Here is an 18,680-nt window from a genome sequence, read left to right as displayed (position 1 = left end):
GGAGGCGCATCGGCAGGGGTCGAGCACTCCACTGTTTCATTTTTGATGGGACTGGGAAGATACGTACCCATGTACCCTCGTACACAGTCCCCACCGGCCCACCTCATCCCACATCTGGCACTGGGCAGCAGCAGACCGCCGTCGGGCCCACTCCCAGGAACAGGTACGTACCTGGGGCACCCGGTACGAGGGTACATGGCCCCCTCCACCCACACACGGCCGCCCAGGCTGGCTGCGTCACCGCCATGTTTCCTGCTCATCGCCCACGGGCACTTGGGAAGTATTTTTGTCTCGTTCCTGGCCCCGTCAAATCACGGGCGTGCAGGGATCATGCGGTTACAGCGGTACAAACGCCAGAGGTACCTCTGGCCCTCGTACCTGGGTTGCGCCCGCCCACCCACTGCTGATGCCCTCCCTCGTCCCTCCCTTGCTTCCCACCTGCGACAGGGCATGGCAAGCCATGGCAGAGCACTGACAGACAGGCTTACTCCCCTGCAACACGCCTTTTGGCCTTCGTTTTGTCGAAATGGGCAATCTTGGAATGGTCTGCCACGGCGCGCACACCACGCACACAATTATATAGTGTCCTCCTTCCCTCCTCTCCCACCACACTCTTTTCCTCGCTCCATCATCAGACCAAACATTCGAAACAATTCAGTTGTTCTTGCCTCACAGCTTTCAAACATCTGTCCCAAGCTACAAATACAACACTCACCCCACAACTAACAACCAAACAAACCACTACCACCACCACACTCAACAGCCTCTCCACTGTTTGTCCATCCCGGCCACTTCAGTGAACAACAGCAACAGCCTCGTCTACCACAAGGCTACCTCAACATACAACAACACCAACGCTTAACAACGCGTCATACCAACCCCACACTCGCAATGGCCGCCGTCAGCACGATGTCCTCTCTGGAGCAGCGCCCCTCGCAGCTGCCTCCTTGCCCCGGCCCACCACCAAACCGTCCTCTGCCTGCTCTCCCCAAGAACAGCTAAATGCTCCCATGGGCCACTTTGACCTTTGATACCTTCCTCCACCAGGAGGGTCAACTACATTGCAGAGCATGCTGGTCACGACCCCAGCCACTGCTTCTTCTACCTAGCCACCACCGCGACACGCCCTCGCCGGACCGGCTCACCAACACCGACGCCGAGTGTACTTGGGAGTGGCAGCCTCGCCTGGTCCTGACCTGGCCTGAGGTGGTTGGCTTTCTTTGGAAGTGTTCCACTGCAGCCTGTCACATGGATCCGGATCGGAACACCACAACCAATCAACACCACCGACCAAAGCCACCATCGACAGCCGACAAATCATCATCTCGTTGGTCCCCGAAGAGCCGGCTCGACGGGAATGATGCACCTTCGCTACTGAACCTCGCACCATGTCAACTACAACCAACACCACAACCACAAACACATTCGGGCGCAACCTCCGCGCCGCGCCTTGTACCACCACATCTACTACACACTTTTTAATTTACCACTTTTGGGAAGCGAGGTCACGATATCAGCCATTTCCATTCGGCTTTTCAACATTTTCGGGTCTAGACAGGGAGGGCAAGGAACATGAATTTCCTAGGTTTCTTTTCTCATGTACCACTACAACAACAACACCAGCATTCACGGAGTCAACTTTTTTCAACACAAAAAAGAGAAGGGAGGATGCCCGTTGATGATACCCCCGAGGGACGGAACAAGAGGCGAAACGCCCTTGTCTGATGAGAGAATGGGATCTTTTTTTAGGGGGACGGGTTAGCATTTTTTGGATCAACGGGGATACAGTCATGAGAACGGGGGAATATTTCACGAGCGAGTACGAGACAAAGGACCGGAATATCTGGGGCCAAACAGCATCTGGCAGGACACAGAACAATTCACATCATTAGAGTGGACAAACATACAAACCTCAATTAATTGTTCGAACTTTCTGACAAACACCTTCCACTTTGACCTCTTGGTGCCCAAACTTGTAACCCCACCTCAACTGTGGGTAATTTCCGGTGGCTTGCAACAGTTTTCATGATCAAACATGAGGGCTCAGCCTTGTCCGTGTCCTTCCTTTCCCCCCTGGGAGTTGAGACGAACTGAGGATACCCCGACTTTCTAATAATAAGCAAGGGGTGCTGACTGATGGCCCCCAAACTGACTGACTGACTGATGCGACCGTGCAGTTCGCCACCCAGCCAGCCCACAACATAATGCCCCTCCACACTGACACACACAGATAAACGGAGTGGCAGCCGCTGCAGTCAGCAAGTGCATTGCGTTCTCCCCCGAGGCTGGGCTAACGACCACAACACAGACAAAGGTATGACAGACAGCCCACGTCCCGCAGATCCGTGACCATGTTGTCTGACTTGGCCACGTTGGGGGTGACCCTGATCTGCACCTAAGCCGGGCTGGACGGGATTTCGAGAGTTCAGCCCGAGGTAGGCAAGTAGGTAAAGTTCCTAGGTAAGGAATGCGCGCCGAGCGCCGGAGCATGCATGCATTGCAGCCTACCACGCACACAATCTAGAAACACGATGGTGCACACCAGACAAATCCAAAAAAGCGAAAAAGACAAGCCGTTCTTCATTCCCGAGCGGAAATAAAAATTCAAAATTCGATTCCCATCGAAACTTTGGACTAATAATGTACACGTACGTGCAGGGTCGCATCCGCCGTGCGCGCGTTTGATAAATGGGAAGGGCCGGATATGATGGGCACGGGGGCATGGCAGGGTCCGTAGGGCGAGGAGGGAAGAAAAGTAAAACAAAAGTTCGGGAGGCGCACCCGATTCCTTCATCTCACACACTGAGCCCCGGCGGCGACAACCCAACCAACCAACCACCAAAACGATGAATTCTATTGTTCCCTCCCCGCGTCGGAAACCGCTGTGATATCAGACGCCGCGATCTGATATGATGCGCGCGCACGGGGGTTCTGGGAGAGAGTATATGCACAACATTCAGACACCCACCCACACGCTTTTCCCTCAGCCCACTCAAACACGCCGACTGCACCTTAGTATTGCCGACCCAATCATTTTGTCTCCCTCGCGAGGTCCTGGTGAAGCCCATACCCCAGGGCTCGACGGCAAGGTTCCGTCGCGGTTAATGCGCCATCGCAAGTGTGTGGGAGAGAGATTTACGTGCCTCGGGACGGACAGAGCACGAGGGAACTCGATAGAAAAATGGATGAAAATTTTCCAATGCCCATCTTCTTCCCGACATGTCCCTCCCTGCCCCCCGTCTCGTCTCGTCATGGCATACAGCATCTCGGCACCCGACTGTAACATAGGTCCGCCCCGAGACGGGGAAACTCCACGGGCGACAGACAGACGACCACACACAAGACGACCGCCCGCCCGCTCGCCCGCCCGCCGGACCCCTGCCCAGGCGCGCTTCCTCGGACAACTTTTCCCTTTGCCCTCGCAACATACCTAGCAAACAGGATAGGTTTTGTTTACCTGGGCCCTGGGGTACCCTCTTTTTGGGATTTCCTTCTTCCGTCTGGCATGTCACCGGGTCCCGAGGTGGCAGCAGAGGTGGGAACAAGGTGTTCCCACCCCCCTCTCTCCCTCTCTCGTCTCTGCAGGTTCGCGTAACAGTACTCGATGCATGCAAGGCATGCAGGGCCACCTGGTCATTTTCGTCCCTCTTTCTGCTTCTTAGCCCCATACACGTAGGACACGGAACCACCCGGCTGGGGCCAGCGAGATGGTATCATGCCAGAGCAGCCAACCCCAACACGACCACCCAGGGCCAGCGCCGGGCAGTCGCCGTGAGCTGGATGGAGTTGAGGAGAGGGGGGGGGGAGGGAGGATACCACCCCCCCCATCGTGACATGTGGACAGGCAGGGGGGCAGAACGAAAGATCAGTAAAACCCCACAACTCGGTTAAGATGATGGGGAGCGGTGGATATGTTACCCAGTGACAGGGCTCTTTTGTCGTCGTCCCTTCTTCCCTTTTTGCCCACGATAATTTATTAGTGGGCGGCAGTAGCCGGGCGGGCGCCAGCCTCGTACTAGCCTCAGTCACAAGCGAGAGGGCCAAGGGGACCAACTGATGCTATCGACTAGTGTACATAGAACCATGAGTAAAAACCCCATATCTATCTACACCACGGACGGACTCTCAACGACAGATGAGAGCCCCCCCCCATCCCCTCCCCTGCTGCGCCCGTCTGGCGGGGCAGACATGGCTGACCTTTTTTTCCTCTGCTGCTGCTCGCTGGCTGACTGACTGACGAGAGGGTTCATTCAATGTGGACGGCCCACTTGGCGCAGGACACAGGCTCAAGTGCCACCACCATTGTGACATTATGCTGTGCCGTGGTGGTCCAGCCTAAGCGAGCGAGCGAACGAATGTGCGCGCGCGTGTGTTTGTCGGCGGGGGGGTAGTAAATAATAAGTCTGACCATACGATATTGGCAAGATGAGATAATCCGCAAATGTAAGTGCATTGATGCATGCATTGGTTTCGGGTCCTTCTCTCTTTTCCTCTGCTGCGTGTGGCTGAGACACAAACCCACCGATTGGGTGCACACACACACACACACACACACACACACACACACAAACACACACCACATGGGCTCGGTTAAGCAGGAGGAGCGGCAGGAACGAACGTTGCGCGATTTGCGGCGCGCCCGGCTGCAGGCTAGACACGTGTGTGCGTGTGTGGGTGCATATGTATGCGCGTGTGTTACATGTGTGCGATGCTGTTATGTATGTATGTGTAATGCGCCCGGCCGGCCTCTGCAGCGAGAGCGGGCCAGCGGGCGAGTTGGGAAGAAGCAAAAACCCGCGATGCGATGCGCTGCTGGTGGTTCGTTCGGCCGCCACGGCCCAGCCAGTCAGTATCCGCCCTGGGGGTGGTTTCTCCTCAATCTCGCAGGTCTCATCTCATGATTATCTGCAGCAGGCGGGCCCTCCCTCCGTTGCCTTGCCAAGCTTGCCCGTCTCTGTTTCCCCACGAGACGGGAGCAGGCTGAGGGTGGTACAGTACGGGGAACCGAGCGAGGCATGTGTGTGCAGGGGTGGGAGCGGGTGGCAAGTGTTGCATTTGCCCAAGGAATGCCAATGGTGCTTTGCTGGGGTTTGTCCTGTGATCCTCGTGCGGATCAACGTGTCGGGCCACCCCAGGAAGAGGTCACGGGCGCGAGCGGCACAAATGATATTGCAGTGCGGCAGCAGATGTGCCTGATGTGAAAAGAGCGGGCGCGCGATGGAGCCCGCGTTTGAGATGTTCTTATGTAGTGTACATGGATGGGGTTGAGGAGGCAGGGAGGCGTCTTTCCCTGCCAGCCTGTGTCGTCAACGTCAGGATCATCATCGTGTGGTGTCCGTAGGGCTGGGCTGGCCTAGCCTGTCGCCTTCCTCGGCCCTTGCGCGGTGGGAAAGTCGGGCCAGAGGGCCGAGAAGCAGCCCTGGAGGGCAAGCAAGGACTGGTCTACACGAAAATAGACGAAGACGAGATGAAGGGACCCTCTGCGCCGTCTCAGAAGTCGTGTGCGGACTGTATGGGAAAGGCAAAAAGAGGGTTTCTGCCCAAACCCGCAACCCGGGAGGAGGATGATACTGTGTTTGTGTGTAGGGGAGGGAGGTTGAGCGAGTGGGTATGGCCCTGTCGCCGTCTCCGTCTCCTCCATGCACGCCATCACGCCACATCTAGCATGCGAGACAGGCCGTAACCCCATACACGCGAGTCCAGGCAGCCAGCAGCAGCAGCAGCTGGAGCTCTCTTTCCTTACGGGGTCATGCCAGCCATGCCTGGGTATTTCTGAGGGAGATTTCGTCCGATGCTAAAACCTCACAGACGTGGGTGATACTCCATCACCCTGAAACCGCTAGCTGCCGAGAGCGACCGACCGACAAGACCGAACAAGGCAAGAGAGAGACAGGGTAGGCTGTTGTAAGACCGCGTCGAGAAATAACATAGCAGACCTACACATGCACACAAAAAGAGAGAGCGAGAGGGAAGGGCGAAAAAAAAGATACCTTGCCCGCTTGTATGACTGTGGGGCGTTTGAACCTGGTGCACAGGTGCCCAGGTGCACGAGTGCTCAGATACATTCCAGAAGGTTACTCTGTGACGGGCTGTCTAATTTCACGAAACCTGATAAAATTGCAATAGTACTATGGAGCGGCAGCGATGCAAGCTCTGGGGGGCTGGGAGCATCACCACCCCCATCAAACCTTGTTTGTTGTAGTCCGTCTGCTGTTGCTGTGCATGCTGGCATGCTGCTGCGCTGTGCGCTGTACTGTGCACTGTACTATGTATGTGCGTCGTGTTTGTTGTTATGTGGCGGCGGTGGTCGTCGAGTCTTTCTGTGACGACGGGCCACGCGAGATGACATACTGCAGAGTACCCCTGGGGCTTGACCGAAAGGAGGCTGGGGCTGGAGGGTGATGCAGTGGTGCTGCATAGGCATGTAGGCCTATGTAGGGAAAAGGGATCGAGCAGTCAAGCTTCTTACTGCAGGCGCAGCCTTTTTTTTTTCTTCTGCTCCTTCTTTTCTTTTTCGCCACCGCGCTATCGTCTCGGTCATCTACGGCCCTGCGATTGGATTGGCATTCCAGCCTGGCAGCCTGCTTGCCGTGCCCATGGGACTGCCACGTGCCAAACACGCACCCAGTCCAAGTCCGTCACATCGTCAGTAGTAGCTACAGCCTACGGAGTACCGGTTTCCCAGTCCTGCCAGCCCTGCCTGCCTCCAATTTCCCACATCGCTATCCAAATCTGGTACCCTATCCCTTACATCCCTCACATCCCTCACATCCCTTTCCCCTCCGCCAGGCCAATGCCTGCACCGGCCATGAGGACGGATTTAACAATGAAGTCGAAACAACGCGCCAGTGAGGCAGTGAGGCAACCCGAGTTGTTTCGACCCGCCGAGGTACGCGGACTGTCTTTCCTCCCCCAACATGAAACGAGACACCGTCCATCTCGGGCCAATTTGGTCCATTCCAGGCTCACCAGCCCGTCCGCATGAGGACTCAGGATGCGGCACAGCCTTGTCGTCATGCTTCCAATTCGTTCCATACTGTGTACTAGCCTCGTCCGCACATCGGTACTCCGAACAATACAAGCTGCCAAGTACCTACCAGCCCGGCCCGTCTTTCTGTCTATGGTCCCCTTTCCGCATTCGGCGGTGGGGCCCGAGGACAGAGAGTTGGACCCTGAATTTGGGGGCCCATCATTTTACGGTGCCATCTCCATCTTCTCGGCCGACGCGCTGCCCTGGCCCTGCACAGCCGCGGGATTGGATCAGTCATCAACCAGATACCAAATCAATGCAAACCACATCTAATCAAATCAGCATGTGCAAGATCCAGACGGCCAGACAGCCAGATCCGGTCGCAGGCCTTGCACTGACAGGCCCCCTGCGTCGATCCAGATCGTGCAGCCGTGAAACCAGGGCCGGGCAATCCTGCTGTCGAACATGCGAACCTTCCTTTCGAAGCTTTCGAGACGTGTTACGATTGGCATTCGGTGGGGAGGGGCAGCAAGCAGGTTGGCAGGCAAGGCGAAAGAGAGTTCAATGAGACGCGCATCATCGTCCAATACCTCGCGCCGTGCCTGATCAACACCCTCCTGGAACGTTGGGTTGGAAATAACCTCCACTGCCGGCGAACCTTGTCTGCCGCCGCCGTGATCTTTGCGTGTTGCATATACTGTGCTGTACCGGCGTGTCGCAGCCATCGAGCCGTGCTGTCCAGTCGAATTCGACGCTGCGGGCTCAGGGCTCGTCATGGCCGGGAAAGGGTCCAAGGAAACGCACGACTGTACCGGGTACAGTGCCAGGAGTGCATGTTGTAGCAGGGGTCCTGCCGCCCGGTGCGGACGCGGAGGCGGAGACAGTGGGAGAGACACAACAAGAAAATAGACGGCCGATCGCCGTGTGGGTCCCCTTGTTCCCTCCCCCCCCCCTTTTCACCGCCCAACCGCCACAGAGAGGGCAGAGCGGCCACCAGCACCGACTATCCATTCCTATCGGAGCAGAGGCCCAGCGGCTGCCGACGCCGCCATCACACATCACAATCTTTTTGGGGCCGTTGGCCGTTTCATCAACACGCCGTGGACCGGGTCGACGCCTCTCTTTTCGCGGGGTCGGACAGCAACATCACATCATCATCGTCATCGTCATCGCCAACGGCGCAACGTCAGCCCAACGAGCCGGCAAGGCTGCAGGGTTGGCAGCGAATTTCGACAATCTCTCTGTCGCAACCCACCGCCCGATAGGGTTTTGCGGAGAAAAATAGGGCGCCCTGCAACAGCAGTCCCTCCTCCTGGCCTCATTTCGTTTCCAATCCACCGCCGCCGCCCCCCCCCCCGGCAATACCGCCTGTACGGCCTGTACAAGTCACTCGTTCGAGCTCTGGTGGTTTTGGCCACGACATTTCCGCATTACGAACACGATCTGCTATACAGGCCTGCCGCGATCCGTGCTTGTACCTCGTACCCCAGGCAGGCAGCCCCTCCCTTCCCACGATCCACGGGGTACCCGTCACCATGGTACTCTTCCGTCTCCACGTCTGGGGGCCAGCCTTCGGGCTCGCCAGCATCGATGCCGAGTGTCTCGCCACAATCACCTACCTCGCCAGCGCCCTGCAGGGCCACCAGTGGGAGATTGTCGCGACTAGCCCCTCAGGGGTCCCAACCCGTGAGTTCAGTCCAGTCCAGTTTTCCAGGCCTTGGCGTCATTGTGGTGTTTTCGAAACCGCGCCAGCCGTTGAAGCAACAAACCCTTTTGGCGCCCCCCTTCGCCCCCAAGTGTCCGTCCGGCCGGCCGTCTGTCAAGCCAGGGCTGCCAGGGCCGTCCGTCAGCCGTCATCTCGTCCGAACATGTGCTGCCCCGTCCGGTGGTGTGTCAGGACGTTGGGCACATCAAACCCTCGGCCCGGCGCCCGGCACCAGCTCTTGCCGTGGTGTCGAGCGTGTGTGTCCGTGTCCGTGTCCCACTTATGCTTGCCACCACGACCAACCCCACGACCCCGGCTACGATCAGCCGAAAGTCTAATCAGCGTCCCTGCTGTTGTCTGAAGTACGTACGGTACACACATACACATACTAACCACGTCTCACGCCGGCCAAGACTCCCTCCCGGCCCTCCACGAGCCCGGCCCCGGCGTCTGGACCCCGGGCTTCACCGCCATCACCGCCCGGCTCCGGGCCCTCCGCCCAGACGGCGACTGGGACCTCGACAGGGCGCTGGGCCCGGCCCAGCGCGCCGACGCCGCCGCCTACGCCAGCTTCCTGCGGTCCGCCGCCGCGCCCCTCGTCGCCCTCTCGCTGTACGTCTCCTCCGCCAACTGGGCCGGCACCACCCGCCCCGCCTACGGCACGGGGATCCTGCCCTTCCCCCTGACCTGGTCCGAGCCGCTGGCCGTCCGGGCGCGCATGTGCGAGCTGGCCGACCACCTGGGCCTGTCGGACCTCAACGTCGACGACGACGGCACCCAGGCCCAGCGGCAGCAGCAGCCGTCGTCCGCCGCCACGGGCGAGGCAACGGATGGCTTCCTCAAGGTCCCGGAGCGCCTGCGGCCCCTCCGCCGCGGCGTCAAGGCCGCCCTGTCGCCGGAGCAGACGGCCCTCTTCCGGCTCGAGGCCGCGGCCAACGGCTGCCTCGCCGTGCTGTCGGACCTCAAGACCGCCGCGGAGCTGGACGGCGCCGGCGACCGCTCCTTCTTCTTCTCCTCCTCCTCCTCCCCCTCTCCGTCCCCGGCCCCCGCAACAACCTCCCTCGACTGCCTCGCCTTCGGCTACCTGGCCCTCATGCTCGCGCCCGACGTCCCGCGCCCCTGGCTCAGGGACCTGGTCCGCCGGCGCCACGAGGCCCTCGCCGCCTTCGTGGACGCCACGCGCGAGGCCGTCTTCGGCGGGGACCCCTTCGAGGCGCCCCGCTGCTTCTCCGGGGGGGACGGCGCCTCCTCCTCCGCCCTGCCGTGGGCGGACCCCTCGTCGCCTGGCGGTGCGCACGACCGGCAGCCGTGGGCGCTGACGCGCTTCGTCAGGGGCGTCGTCGCGTCCTCTGTGCCGCGGGCCTGGACGATCCGCGATGCCGATGCTGCTGGTGCCTCGTCCAAGTCTTCGTCATCAGCATCGTCCGCCCTGGCCGCCCTGGGAAGCGGCGCCGCCGTGGTTGGGATCCTGGGCAGCGCGCTGCTGTACCGGCACATGCCGCCCCTCGGGGCCGCGGTGTATCGGTGGGAGATGCCGAGGCGGCAGCTGTTTGGGGCAGCTGGGGCGCTGTTTGGGATATGAGTGGGTGAGGGTGAGGATGGAACGGACCTTGGTTGTGTGCACAAGTAAAATAGGGAACGGAGTTGACGGGGGAAAAAGTAGAACGTATCATGTGGTCGTTGAGCGGCGGGATAGATGAGGTCTCCAGGATCGGCAGGCAGACAGGCGCAGCAGGTAGATGTTCGACGTTAAGGTGCAGCAGAATGTACCGAGGCATTGATACCCAACTCCAAGAGCACGTAACAGCCGCATCGTGGAATGTGAATACTTCCAGCATTTCTGTCTTTTGGGAAATGTACAATTCAATTGTGATTGTTTAACAAAACTCCGCCTGTCATGCATGTAGGAGATTATGGATGTCCAAGACATCATTATCGACGCAGACAAATCCTCCCACTTTGCCTAGACGCAATCGGCATCACCATCATGCCCTAGATGGCCCATCTGCTCCCCTCCAACCCCGTGATCGTGATGTCCGAGCCGACGCCCGACGCGGAGCTCAGGCCATCGTCAGCTTCGGAATCCTCGCCATCTTCCTCCCCGTCCGCATCCGAATCCGCATCGGCGCTGGTGTAATCCTCATCGCTGTCACTATCACTAATGCTGGGCCGATCCTTGAACAACCACGCGAAACCCTTCTAGGGTATACAAAAGTCGATCCACGTCCCCATGTAGTCCAGTCGGTGCGGCCCGCTCTCCTCGCGGTGCCAGATGTCCTTGAACTCGGCCAGGTCCAGCCGGCCCCAGCCGCCACGCGCCTTGGCCTCCTTCTCGGCCGCGTCGTGCTTGCGCCACTCCTGCAGCGCCGCCTCGGGCGGCCGGGTCAGCGGCTTGGATGGCTTCCTGCCGGCGCTGCCGTTGACGATCCTCAGCTTGCCTGGGCGCCGGCTCCTGAGAGCTGGCTTGGGGTGGTGGGCTGAGGTCGTTGCTGCGGCAGCGGGTGGGACGTCTGCGTCGCTGTTGGGTCGGAATTGAGGCATGGTTGGGTCGCGGTAGGAAGCGTCGCTCGGAACAGTCTCTTGTTCATCGGCCATCGATGACTCCTCAGTGAAATCTTCTTCCTCGGAGGTTGTTTCCTCCTCGTTCTGTTCGGTCTTGGAAGCCAGGGCCTCGTCAATGGTGTATCCTGAGGTGGCGAGCAGCTCGTCCAGGTTTCTATCTTGGATCGGCTTCTTCTCGTCGACTTCGATGAGGATGGCTTTCCCATTGCCGTTTGCATTCTCCCTGTTCTCCTCACTTCCATTGCGGTTCTCGTCCTGATGCTGCTCCGAGTCCTTGCTCCTGTCCTGTTCGAGGGAGTCGAGCAAATCGCGATAGGCCTCTCGGTATTCCTTCGTCTCCGCGGCTTTGACGGCGAGGTCTTCCTTTTCCTTGAACAAAACATCCAAAAGTTCGTTGAAAGCTTGCTGCGTAACGACGTAAAGGATCTCCTTGCCCATGTCTCTCTCAGCATCAGGTATTTCCATGCCGCCCCATCGCTCAGGAACGCTCCTAGAGGATGTCGATGGGTTGGATCTGATTTCGTAGTCGTCCGTGTCTTCGGCAAAGCGAACCTTGGATGATGACCGTGACCGAGCAGACAGCGGGGGCTGTCCATCCTTTGAGCTCCCGGCTACCTCGGTTCCGTTCATGTCCGCGAGGACATCGTCCTCTGCATTCCAGCCCTCGGGCGGAGTGGTTCCCTCCTCTTCAGTCAGGTAGAAATTGCGTTTCTTCCACCGGTCAAACAGCTTTTTCCTCACTGTTGCCCTGAGTTTCCGGTCCATCGTCCTCTTCTTATGAGCCTCCAAACGGAGATGCGATGCACGTAGCTGGCTATCAGTGGGTGGCCGGTTGGTCCACCGCTCGCTGCTCACATCTCTGACCACTTGCGGGGCGGAGGAGCTACCGCGAGAGGCGTCCGTGAAAGATGGAAAGTAGTCAGCGGGGCGGTTGACATCTTCAACTGCAGACTCCTCCTCCTCCTCCTCTGCTGATGTCTCTTCCTCACTAGCCACGTTTTCCTCGTCGGCTTCTTCGCCTTCCCGCTCGTATCGGTCGACCGGGGCCAGTTCGCTTGGCTGTATGTTTCGCGGTTCGCCTTGCAAGAGAGACACGAGCTCTTCGACTTGGGTTGGAGGGTTCAGCAATGCCTCGTGGTAGATGCGCGATACGTCTTCATCACCAGTCGGCGAGGTAACGTGTTCAGAAGTGGCGGTGAAGTATCTGCGGCCATATGCGCCATCGCTCGGGCCAGCGTGGTTGAAAAGACTTGATAGAATCTCGCCGCGATCGCCAACGTCTGGCCGTGTCTCATTCACCACGCCGTTCATGTCGTCGCTGACCCAGACGTCTCCATTGCCGTGGAAAATCTTGCCCTCCATGGGTCGGCCATGATCAGCTTCGGGAACCCGACCCTCGCGGCCAAAGTGGCTGCTCAGTGGCTGCCTGCCAGTCACCAGCTGCTGGGTCTCGGTGTTGTTCATAACCTGCTGGTCCAGGCCTTCCAGGACGTCGCCGTGCATGTGCTTGTAGAGGACGTAATAGGTTCTGAATATGCGCAAGCAATCTCTTCGAGATATGTATCCGTCTCCATCGATGTCGTAGCCTTTGAAGATGCGCTCGAGTCTCTGCTTGCCCTTTTTGTAGGACAAGCCCATCAGGAACTCAGGGAAGCTGATGAGATCATCGCCGTTGGTGTCATAGAAGGCAAACATGCGGTCGTGGATGAGATTCGGGGCAGTTCGTCGATTTCCGCTGGATGGTACGAGATATCTCTCAAAGGTCTTCCTGTCAGCTGCTAGGAACAGCTCATCCGGGTCGTCCCTCCATTCAGTGTTTGCAATGAATGTCCACTGCTCCCACAATGCCTCCAGCTCTGGACGCTCGAAGCCCGTCTCCTTTGCCAGTTGCCTGATCAGAGCACCGGGTAGGTTCCTCAAAGCAGTGTCGGGGTCGCCGGGGTACCAGACAGGTTGCATAGACTTGGGACCGAAAGGCGGGGCCGGGACTTTAACTTTGTAGAAGACGTGCGTCTTGTTGTGCAGGCCCTGTGACTCGCATGTCTCGCAGAGGTCGAAGTCGGAGCAGTTCGCACACCGGTAGCGGATCCCGCGGATGGGCAGGAGACCGCACGCGTTGCACATACAGCCGCGGTGGACATAAGCGTTGCGCCTAGCGTTATCCTCGGAGACCCTAAAGAGGAGGCCGACAATGTTATGCCCTGCCCTTGGCGGTGGGATGTTCCATGCATCGTCATGGGCCCAGTCATCCTCCATTGTACGTTCCTCGCCAGCGACGGTGTCGGCTTCGCCTGCAACGCCGCCGGCGGTTGCTGGTGGGCGAGAATCAGTGTTCTCGGCATTTTCATCTTGATGTGTATCGTGGTCGGGGGATTCTGAGTCGTCGGCGGTGGGGGCTGCGCCAGTGTGGTCGGCGAGTTGCCTACCAAAATGATGGTTGAGGATTGGCTCGATGTGTTCCCTCTGGTCGGAGCCGAGCTGGTGTTCGACGTCTTCCAAAGCGGCCTGGATTTGCCGTCTTGTGCTGCGCTCAGTCCTCCGAACAGCGTTGCTCCTGCGCAGGCCACTGTCGAAGCCAGAGGCGGAGGTCGAGGTGGAGGATGAGGTCGCAGGCTGCAGGCGGAACTGTTGCCAGAACTGCCAGGCAATGAAGACACCAGTCACTCCAGCAAGGACCTGTATTACAACCCTTGGTCGCGTCAAAGTCGCGGCGGAAGAGCTTGACACATCCATGGCGGCTGGCCGGCGAGCATGTTGGTGGAGGTGGCCAACGAGATGGACGGCGGGAAATCTGGACCGTCGTATGGATGTCTGGTGCCGTCAGCTCGATTATTGTCCCATCTGTTGTGGCGATTGGGTGCCCTGCAGCAGAGCAAGTCAGGCTGGGCTGGCTGGCTGGCTGGGCTTGGGTTTGCTGATGGTAGGAGTGGTGGGAAGCTCGACCCGACGGTGAAAAAGAGTGAGACACAGCTGACAGGGAAGGAGAGCTCGCCAAGGTCAAGCAAACGCTGGCGGGCCGCTGATCGGCAGACCCACCTTCCGCTTGTGGATCCACACAGGCCGTTTGTTACCCCAACCGTGATTCAGCACTGACTTCTGGAAAGGACGACATCTCTTGTCTAGGTGCTGTGGGAAGGTACAAATCAACCTCACCTACTTGGCTGGGCCGGATAACATGGTCGTTATATGACCATGTAGTCCATTCTGGACCACGCCAGCGGCTGGACCATCAGTAAACACAGGGCTGCATATCGAATATCTCATCGTACTGTAAGCAGATGCAAACCCCCACTTACGAGAGTGGCTCAGTCCTGACTTATAAGACGTGCTAAGGCCAAGTAGTTCTTACACGCTCAACCGACCTGCTACGCACGCTGCGTCTCAACCAGCACCGGAATAAGTACTTAGGTATCGATCATACAAGATGGCCTCAGAAAACGAGGACTGGCTCATATGCACGGCCTGCGGGACCCAATATCCCACTGCAGACCGCCAGCAACAGACACGCTGCTTCATATGCGACGACCCCAGGCAGTTCACCCCACCCTCAGGCCAGAGCTTCACAACCCTCGGCAGTGTCGTGTCCTCCCTCGCCGGCTACAAGAACGTCTTCCACCGCTACGACAAGGACGACCGCCTGACCTTCATCTACACCGCGCCAAAGTTCGCCATCGGCCAGCGCGCCATCCTCATCAGGACCCCCGCCGGCAACATCCTCTGGGACTGCATCACACTCCTGGACCACGCCACCGTCCAGGAGATCAACAGGCTGGGCGGGCTCAAGGCCATTGTCATCTCCCACCCGCACTACTACACCAACCACCTGCAGTGGGCCAGGGCGTTCGGCTGTCCCGTGTATCTCGCCGCCGAGGACAAGCAGTGGCTGGCCCAGACGGACCCTGAGCGCCAGGTGTTCTTGGAGGCTGGCACGACGGAGCAGCAGGTCGCGGTGGACGGTCGGGACTCGGGGGCCACCATCCTCAAGCTGGGCGGCCACTTCCCCGGCAGCCTGGTGCTGCTGTTCGACGGCCGCCTCTTTGTCGCCGACACACTCCTGACAACGCCCGCTGGCTTGGGAAGCTGGGAGGCTGATGCGGTGGGCAACAAGCGGGAGGGCCACCTTGGCCGTCCCCAGGGTGCAAACTCGTTCGCCTTCATGTGGAGCATACCCAACATGATCCCCCTGTCGCCCGAGGAGATCTGGGGCATGTGGAACGTGCTGGGACAGCATGAGTTCCGCAGCACGCATGGGGCGTTCATGGGGCAGGACATCGAGGACGAAAAGATCAAGGCGAGGGTGCTGTGGTCTGCCAAGATTCAGGTTTCCAGGATGGGCTGGAAGGGTCACGGCTTTTTGTTAGTATCTGAGTAGCTAGCAGATACTCTCTACTAAAGATGTTGGTGAGATCCAGGCCGTTTGTTGATTGCTATGTGCATGACAAGACTGCAAAAAGACTGCAAAAAGAGAGGTTATCGCCGACACTCTCCTCACGCGCTGCCACCCCTACAAGGTGCTACAGCGCGTCCCTCCTTTCGGTGTTCCCTGCCATGTTTGGGCAGGGGTTGCGGGATATTTCTTTGCAGTGTTTGTTTCCCCCACCTGCCTGTGTGTTTATTGACTTTTACGGTGGGCACTGTATCTGAACTTGGGGCCTTGTTGTAAGCTGGTCTTACCAGGACTTATAAAGTCGCTCGCCTTTGCCGTTGCGCCAGCTTGCCTTTTTCGTTGGGAAAATGCTGGTTTTCATGGACTATCTACCTTGGGACGAAAGGTGAGTTGGCCTGACCTGACCAGGGGGTGCTGAGAGTCAACAATGCGGTGGATCGCTTCGACATCGATGCCAGGGCCATACACTCACTTGACTCCTTTGAGCAGTAGATCCAGCTTCATCACAGCTTTGAGAACCTACCACGATTCATCATCTTTCCAAGTTGCCCTACCATGATGCTTCTCCAAGGGTTTCCATTCGACCTCAACCCCGTCACCACCTCCCAGGGACTCAAACAACTTGACAATCTCCTCTCGCGGTCTCCAATCCCCAACCTGCCACTCCACCCGCCCCTTCATGCCATCCTTTGCAGAAACATATCTGATCCCCCACCTCCAGCTACGAAAAGACTCATCGCCTGAGCCATCGCCCCCGTACTCTCGCTCTCTCTCATCCGACGGCTGCCAGGTGAGCCATGCAAACAGCTCCGCCTCCTCCAGGCTAGGCATACCTCCCAGTGCCTCCCCAAACGCCTCCAGGAGCGGCTCGACCCTCTCAGCCGACGGCTCGACCTGAAAAAGGTCGTAGCTGCGGGCATCGTGCTCATACCCTCTACCATGCCCAGCCTGGTCCTCCCCATAGTCCTCATCAACCTCCTCATCCTCCCTCGTCCGCACAGCAGGCGGGTAGTGCTCCTCCCCGACCGCGAAACCTCCAGGATGCGGGTCCTCCCCGCGCGGCCCGACGAAATACCAGCTCCCATCGGGCCTGAAGGGGTGGAACTCGACGCGCAGGCGCCTCATGCCGCCCGACCACGGGGCGTGGCCAGCACTGGCAGAGAACAGATCCGGCATCACAAACGCGCGCAGGTCCAGCACCTCGAGCCGCGCCGCGAGGTGCCGCACGCCGGCCGAGAGGGGATCCACCGCGGCAGGGCGCACGAGGTCCGGCAGCCGCGCGGCCTGGTCGTGGTCCGGGAGGCCGTCGGCCCGCCAGAACCACAGGCGCGCCGTCCTGAGCGGCGCCGGCAGCGCCGCGGCCAGCGCCGCGGACGCCGGGCTGCCCAGCTCGTGGCGCGACTCGCGCCACGGCCCTTCCCACACGCGGGCGTAGTGGGCCATCGGGGGCGGGAGCGCCCGCGTGTCCGGCTCGGGGCCCGCTGCGAAGGCGGTGGGGAGGCGCTCCCAGAGCCAGGGGCAGGTCAGCTCCTGCAGGGCGGGGAGGCGCGCCGCGAGCTCCAGGGGTGTGCGGAGGGAGAGGGGCCGGGCCCCGGCGAAGTGCGTGCTCGCCTCGTCGTCGTACGTGATCACCTGGTCTATGGTGAGCTTGGTGATCCATGGTATGTGTGGCAGCGTGGCCGTGATGCTTGGGATGAGGTGGAGGCGGTGCGAGGGGTATATCCGGTGCGGGCATGGGAGGGACTCCTCATAGGGGGTCGAGATGTCCTGTGCGGGTATGTGGATGGTTAGGTGCAGGCCATCCGGGTCAATCAGCGGGTTGCGTCCTTTCTCTCTTCGTTGCTGCCAGTCGATGTAGAATTGGAGGGATTGGAGGCCCCTGAACAGCTCGCGTATGCTGGCTGACAGGGACCTGCTGGCGGCCTGGACCTCCGCTGGCGTCTCGCGGCAGGCCAGAGGTGATTTCTGCGAGTGCCGCAAGGAAGGTAAGACGATATAGAATGAGTAGTGGTTCCATGGCTGGTAGTGGTGCTTCAGAAAATGTTGGTATATTTGGTCCTTCAAGCTCGTGAGCTCCATCTTGAGTGGATACTTAAGTATGTATGTTGCACGGTCGCGGCCGTGTTGATAAACTAGGCGTGCGGTTGGCTAGCTGATTCGCTAGACTATCAGTACTCCTTACACACCTGGGTACATCATCCCCTGACTGGTTTCGCTTCTATGCCGCATACGTCCGAGGACATACATGGCGCCTTCATACAGTAGAAGTATGAATAAACAGCTGGATAGAAGAGGCCTGTGCCTGAGGGGGTCCTCGGTCCTCTTGTTTTCTTAGTTGGCTAGTAGAAATTCTGATTAACTGGAGCCTCTACTGCTTCTAGCCTTAGATGTTGAGCTAATAGCAGCCGACGAAGAAATATTAGAATGTTTTTTATTAGCGGCTAATTGGTTAATCTTTTCAAGATGACCCCCTTGGACACCCGTAGCGGTGCTCTCAGGCAGATTACGCAAATGATCTATCGATTTCTTGCAGCAACAGCACAGTAGTATGTTGCTAAATGCCTGGTGAGTTCAAATACAGAGCATGCGCGAGTCCTTTGCTGTTTATTAAACACTTTGCCTGTTCTCGTCGCTTACTGTCGCTAGCCTTCCATGGCAATCCTCAAATGTTCGCGCACATTATTACAGCGAGATCGCCATATGTTCCAATATCTCAACACATCATTGCACTACACCCTATAACGTCATCAATATTTACCTAGGTACTTAAATACCTTCACGCATAAATAGCCCACAGGAGGTTATTATATCTCACAGGAGATTATCTCACAGGAGGTCACTCTATACGAAGTGATCCTGTAGGAGGTCGAGTGTTGTGGAAAGACGCCATGGACGACCTGGTAGGTTGGGTACCAGGACCAACAGAGCGTGGCACGCTGTCACTCGTTTGGAGCTGCGTGATCACGATCTTTGCCTGTACTTGGACAGTGCTGCACCTCAATGTGCCCGGCCCCAATGACACGCCGTCGACTATCGCACTGCGAAAGGCCAAGTGG

General features: G+C 58.6%; 4 protein-coding genes across 4 annotated transcripts; 2 read left to right on the top strand and 2 right to left on the bottom strand.

Moving 5' to 3' along the window:
- Positions 1-6,522: 6,522 nt before the first annotated feature.
- KVR01_010651 (uncharacterized protein) lies at positions 6,523-14,175 on the top strand. The gene is made up of 2 exons (XM_044793766.1): positions 6,523-8,656; positions 9,089-14,175. The coding sequence occupies exons 1-2, from the start codon at positions 8,506-8,508 to the stop codon at positions 10,255-10,257; spliced, it is 1,320 nt and encodes a 439-aa protein (XP_044640810.1). The 5' UTR covers positions 6,523-8,505; the 3' UTR covers positions 10,258-14,175.
- KVR01_010241 (uncharacterized protein) lies at positions 10,875-13,970 on the bottom strand (the record flags this gene model as incomplete). The annotated part of the gene is made up of 1 exon (XM_044786431.1): positions 10,875-13,970. One exon carries the CDS (start codon positions 13,968-13,970, stop codon positions 10,875-10,877), a length of 3,096 nt encoding a protein of 1,031 aa, XP_044640400.1.
- A 187-nt stretch (positions 14,176-14,362) lies between the features above and the next one.
- Positions 14,363-15,649, top strand: KVR01_010574 (uncharacterized protein). The gene is made up of 2 exons (XM_044786546.1): positions 14,363-14,507; positions 14,580-15,649. Exon 2 carries the CDS (start codon positions 14,662-14,664, stop codon positions 15,607-15,609), a length of 948 nt encoding a protein of 315 aa, XP_044640733.1. The 5' UTR covers positions 14,363-14,507; positions 14,580-14,661; the 3' UTR covers positions 15,610-15,649.
- A 452-nt stretch (positions 15,650-16,101) lies between these two features.
- KVR01_010154 (uncharacterized protein) lies at positions 16,102-17,813 on the bottom strand. Its single transcript, XM_044791570.1, has one exon. It carries the CDS (start codon positions 17,701-17,703, stop codon positions 16,144-16,146), a length of 1,560 nt encoding a protein of 519 aa, XP_044640313.1. The 5' UTR covers positions 17,704-17,813; the 3' UTR covers positions 16,102-16,143.
- Between the last annotated feature and the right edge of the window lie 867 nt (positions 17,814-18,680).

Source organism: Diaporthe batatas (assembly GCF_019321695.1).
Source record: "Diaporthe batatas strain CRI 302-4 chromosome Unknown Contig00013, whole genome shotgun sequence".
Lineage (NCBI taxonomy): Eukaryota > Fungi > Ascomycota > Sordariomycetes > Diaporthales > Diaporthaceae > Diaporthe > Diaporthe batatas.
The sequence above is the reverse complement of the archived record's forward strand: the minus strand, read 5'-3'. Positions and strand labels throughout refer to the sequence as shown.